A 4,735-nucleotide genomic window follows, 5' to 3' on the forward strand; every position below is an offset into this window, starting at 1 on the left:
TTATTTTTTTTAAAAATAATTTCGACATTTTTCGAAGGGAATAATAAAATATTAGGTAGCATTTGTCGGTATTTTTGTCGTTAATTTTACGTTGTAAAAAAAAGATTGTTTCCATTTATTCATAGAGAATAGATAAAAAAGAACGGATTAATTACGAAAGTTTATTTGTTATTATTGTATGATTGTGTGATTGGAAAATTAGAATATACAGAATCGTAGGAATATTTTTTCACATCTTGGCTAGTTTCCGTACATGGCACATTATGGCACCGTCTTGCATTCTGCTCAAGTCGAAATATAGACTGTAATTTCGTAATGGATCAATAAACGGAGGCTGTGTGACGTCAGAGGGTGCGGCGAGGGTGGAATCGCATGCTAGAGAATCGTTATATGTGTACCGTGTCCGTCATTCACAACCACGTGTACGTATACACGTGTGTTTTCGTTTCGCAACAATGCATTTGCTCTTTATTAATTTAAAAAATTAAATTTATTAAATTAATTATCGCGTAATATCGATAAAGAAATTCAAACTATAATTATTTATTTAAAAAACATAATATACACTTTTTCTTCTTTACATATAATTTTTATACAGAAGGAATGTTATTTTTTTTAAATATATATTATATTATGTGGTGGCAAAAAGATATAGAAGACCTTTTGCAAATTGGAAAATTTCCGATCCTCCCAATTTCGATTCTCCATAAAGACGATCGACAAATGTAATTGGAACTTCTCCTATAGTGTACTTGAATTGTCGTGCTCTTACAATCATTTCCATTTGGAAGACATATCCTTTTGATATACAAGACTGTATAAGTTTTTCCAGTATATCTTTTTTATATAACCTATAATTTTAATAGTATAAGATTCATTTGTTAATTATGGAATTTATATTATTTAATTTTAAATTACTTGCCTAAAACTTCCTGTTAAATCGCTTGCTCCTGGTCTCAACAAAAGTTGTGTTAAGAAATTTGCTCCTCTACTTATTAGTTTTCTTTTGAAATCCCATCCATAAACTCCTCCACCTTGTGCATATCTGGTGCCACTAACAATATCTAGATCAAGATATCTCTGTTGTTCTATCATTTTTGGTATAAATTTGGGCTATAAAAATAAAAATATACATAATAAGTAACAAATTCAATGTTATTCTTAAACTAAAGCGTTTCAAAACTATAAAGAGATAAATACATGGTGAGACAAATCTGCATCCATAATGACAATGAAGTTTCCTGTAGCATGTTTAATCCCATGCATATAAGCTGTGCCTAGTCCAAGTTTTTTTTCTCTTGGTCTCAAAACAATTTTGTTCTCACCGTACACATTTTGCAGCTGTTTGGCCATATCCAATGTTCCATCTGGAGAACCATCGTCTATCACGATTACCTCATAATCCAGATCGCTAGAATGTTGCATATTTTCACTTGACTGATCAATCTTTTTGATTTCATATTTATAATTGTATAATTACACCATTTCAGGAGCAGTGATTTCATTCACGTTTGAGGTTATGTTGCCACGATAGTTACCTCTCATCCATATACTTGATAATAAGCCAAATAATTATAGGTAAATTTTCGACTTCGTTATAAGTTGGAAGTAAAATGGAATACTTGTCATTTTTCGTTAATTCTTTTAAATCCTTTTTTGTCTGTTCTCTCTCGATCATGTTTGACACTAATTCGTGGCAAAGAGACGGACGAATCCTTCCTTATCAAGAGTCGCACTGACAAAACTCGTGCAATAATTCACACGAGTTTGGAAAATTTGTCAATAAAGTAGTCATATTTCGATGACGTTCCGGTACCGATATTCTTTTACGTCACTACAAAACGGTACTTTCGATTTTCATTCATCGTAATCGTATGAATCATTCAAATATTTGAAAGTCTGAAGAATATAGAATTTCAATTATCAACGGAGAATATCATATATAAGATAGAATTAAATATAAAACAATTTTAAATATTGATTATATTATATTACAATTTTTACAATCTTTCGAATAGAAATTTTTTTATGAAAACTTTTATCCAATAACAAATTTTCTAAAATCTCTTTTTCTTTCGATAAATAAAATCTTCTTTTTAATTCAAAAATTAATTCTTAATTCAAAAGACGCCAGAAACATGCGTAAAAATGGCATGGTTTATTAAAACTGGACCATTTATACATGAAAAAATATTTTAAGAAAGTGAAATTTGGTAATGTGACAATACATAAACATAGAACAATTAGAATTAAAGAACTTGGTGCGAAAGTATAGCTTCCGTCGCGTGTGACAAAGGTCGACCAACCGGCGTCCCCACCACAATGAGAGGTAACAGCGAATCACAACGTAGATTTCCCCACCATCGATCTCAAAGATCCCGTGGAGCAGCCGCTGTCCCGAAGCAAACGACGCTCCTCGCCGCACTCTTCGGTCGTCTACGGACCTAGAGTGTTCGTTCTATTCGTTGTACCGGTGTGGTCAGCGTGTATCTTTACGATTTAATCGTCGTGTCGTCGGTACGTAAACCGGTGAAAACGTTGTGTAAAAGGTTGCACGTGTGAGTCACGTTCGAATTCGCCTATTTGAAATTTGCGTGCGATTATCGCAAAAGAAAGAGGCGGATTCGAAAAGATTTGTCGGTAATCAATCTTTCGAAGATTTGCGAAATCTTCCGTGGGTGTGTACGCGTGTGCATGTGTTCTGTGAACGTAGAGAGTGTGATTATCGCGGGTGATCGTTTCCGATTGAAAGCTTCACTACCGATAATATTCTCTTGCAAGAACTCGTGATCGCAACAGCTCGCTGGCGTATCTTGGTAAAAGTTAGGTCGATGTACTCGGAGATTTGTTGGATCGAAAGAAACTGACAAGTCGATTGTCTCATCCCAAAATACAAAATAATCATAAGCGCAGATACGAGAAAGACGCAGCACGCGATTCTTTTTCATTGCAATTACAAAACGATTCCACGTACGATTCACTGCATTTACAAAACGATTCAACGGATATTATTGGAAAATATTCATTGTTCGCGAACGATACGTATTTTCGCGAATCTTTTCTCGACGCAAAAAAGACTGGAGATGTTTGCCGAAAGAAGATTAGACAAAAGTTTATTCGCGACGCGTGCAAGGGTGGTAACCTTAGTCAAAGTCAGATAGATATTGTGGATGGCCCAGATCTATCGGTCATAGTATTAGTATTAACGTCAAGATAAATTATACGAACAATAACACGATGATATTAATTTATTCGTAATTTGTCTTCGCATTTGCATCTTCCAGTTGAGATTCGTGGTAACGAGAAGTACGAGAATAGTATTTCTGGTCCAGATAGTGGGCCATGCCGAGTTTTATAAGGGCGGGGGTGGGTTTTCCAGATTTAGCTAAGGCTGACGGAGAAGAATCGAGCAGGCTGGCAAGCAAGCGGACTGGTTCGGGCAAATACCAGCCAGCATGGCGTACGCTGCACGAGGGGTAGATTGGTCCGCTCCGCACCCTGCGATCAATAAACCCACCGAGAGGGAGCAGCTCCGTGACGAGCCGCACTACTCCGTGCTTCGCTGCTTTTCTCTCTCTCTCTCTTTCTGTCTTCCTTTCTCCATCCCATTTCTCTATCTCTCTTCCTCTTCTCCGTCCCTCTTCTTGCTTCTCTTCCGTCGTTCTCGTCTCTCCCGTTCACTTCTCTACCTAACCAACATGCTATCAACGATTCAGCACGTGCACGTTGTATCACCGGTGCTTTTGAAAAACGAGCGGCAACGTGTTCCAGGGATTATCACGAGCCGACGGATGCTAAAGGCTTCGTGCACTTTCAGTTTTCATGCATTGATTTCCTTTTTTTTTCCCCCTCCTCCTTTTTTCATCTTTTTTCTTCGTTTTCGGCCGCTTCGCTTTTTAACTTGCTTAAAACGTTGACGCGCACAAGCCTCGTAATATCGGCCTCGTAATTTCGTGGCGAAAAGAGCTTGGAGCAATCTTTTTCTCCAAGATCTTCATCCCAGATTCGAATAAGGCTCCATTCACGTACACGCTTCTTTCTTTCTTTCTTTTTTTTTTTTTTTTTTTTTTTTTTTCTATTTCCGCCAAGATAAACACGTTTCTTTGATACCCATCGCACGTGCAAGATATCGGTCGTATGAGAATGTAAAGATAGAGGGAACTATCAAGTACGACCGATGACGTGTTCCGCTTCCGCTTAATGGCTTTGCACCGATCGCATGACAATCTCCGCGACGACCTCGAAAAAATTCGACGCGATCTCGTCGCGTTGATGGATGAAGGAACAGCAACCAGTCGGCCTTGAACCGTGCAAAGGTCATTCGAATCAAAACGTATTCATCGATAGCGCGCGTATGAAATGAATACTAGCTCCTAATGCTCCTTTTCGAGGCGGAAAAAAAATTTTAGATTTTTAATCCTTTTCTCTTCTCGAACTATATAACTATACATAGGCGTGGCTGTTGCGATCGTACACGTGACTCTAATCTTTTAGTGAATCAATTCAATTCAATCAAGTTCGCGTGTTTTTCTGTGGAATTAGGTGAGAATCAGTGCGATCAAGGAAGACAGGATCAGAATGTGGCTCGATCCTCCAGGAGGAGGGTGTAATATACCCACGTATCTAACGACGATGCTACTCTTGGCTGTTCTGGCAATGACGAACGGTGAGTCAACTAGTCGTTAAAAAAAAAAAAAATAAAAGAAAAAAAAAAATATCACTTGCAATGGTGAGC

General features: G+C 37.4%; 2 protein-coding genes across 3 annotated transcripts in view; one reads left to right on the forward strand and one right to left on the reverse strand.

Annotated features, from left to right (window-relative positions):
• Window positions 1-513: 513 nt before the first annotated feature.
• Window positions 514-1,882, reverse strand: LOC102671668 (probable dolichol-phosphate mannosyltransferase). 2 transcript variants are annotated; one of them, XM_006617419.2, is made up of 4 exons: window positions 1,539-1,882; window positions 1,201-1,411; window positions 923-1,113; window positions 514-851 (listed from the first exon to the last, which is right to left on the reverse strand). In XM_006617419.2, exons 1-4 carry the CDS (start codon window positions 1,676-1,678, stop codon window positions 632-634), a joined length of 762 nt encoding a protein of 253 aa, XP_006617482.1. In that variant the 5' UTR covers window positions 1,679-1,882; the 3' UTR covers window positions 514-631. The 2 variants fall into 2 exon arrangements, with proteins under 2 accessions (XP_006617482.1, XP_031367201.1); XM_031511341.1 differs by having other exon boundaries at window positions 1,481-1,735.
• A 483-nt stretch (window positions 1,883-2,365) lies between these two features.
• The window catches only part of LOC102672401 (Down syndrome cell adhesion molecule-like protein 1 homolog), a 74,523-nt gene continuing 72,153 nt past the window's right edge, over window positions 2,366-4,735 (forward strand). Inside the window, 2 exon segments of the mRNA XM_031511334.1 lie at window positions 2,366-2,517; window positions 4,543-4,666. Of these exon segments, the coding sequence (XP_031367194.1) occupies window positions 4,579-4,666 (88 nt within the window). The 5' untranslated portion in view covers window positions 2,366-2,517; window positions 4,543-4,578.

The sequence above is a fragment of the Apis dorsata genome, unplaced genomic scaffold (assembly GCF_000469605.1).
Source record: "Apis dorsata unplaced genomic scaffold, Apis dorsata 1.3 scaffold_307, whole genome shotgun sequence".
In the NCBI taxonomy this organism is placed as follows: Eukaryota; Metazoa; Arthropoda; class Insecta; order Hymenoptera; family Apidae; genus Apis; species Apis dorsata.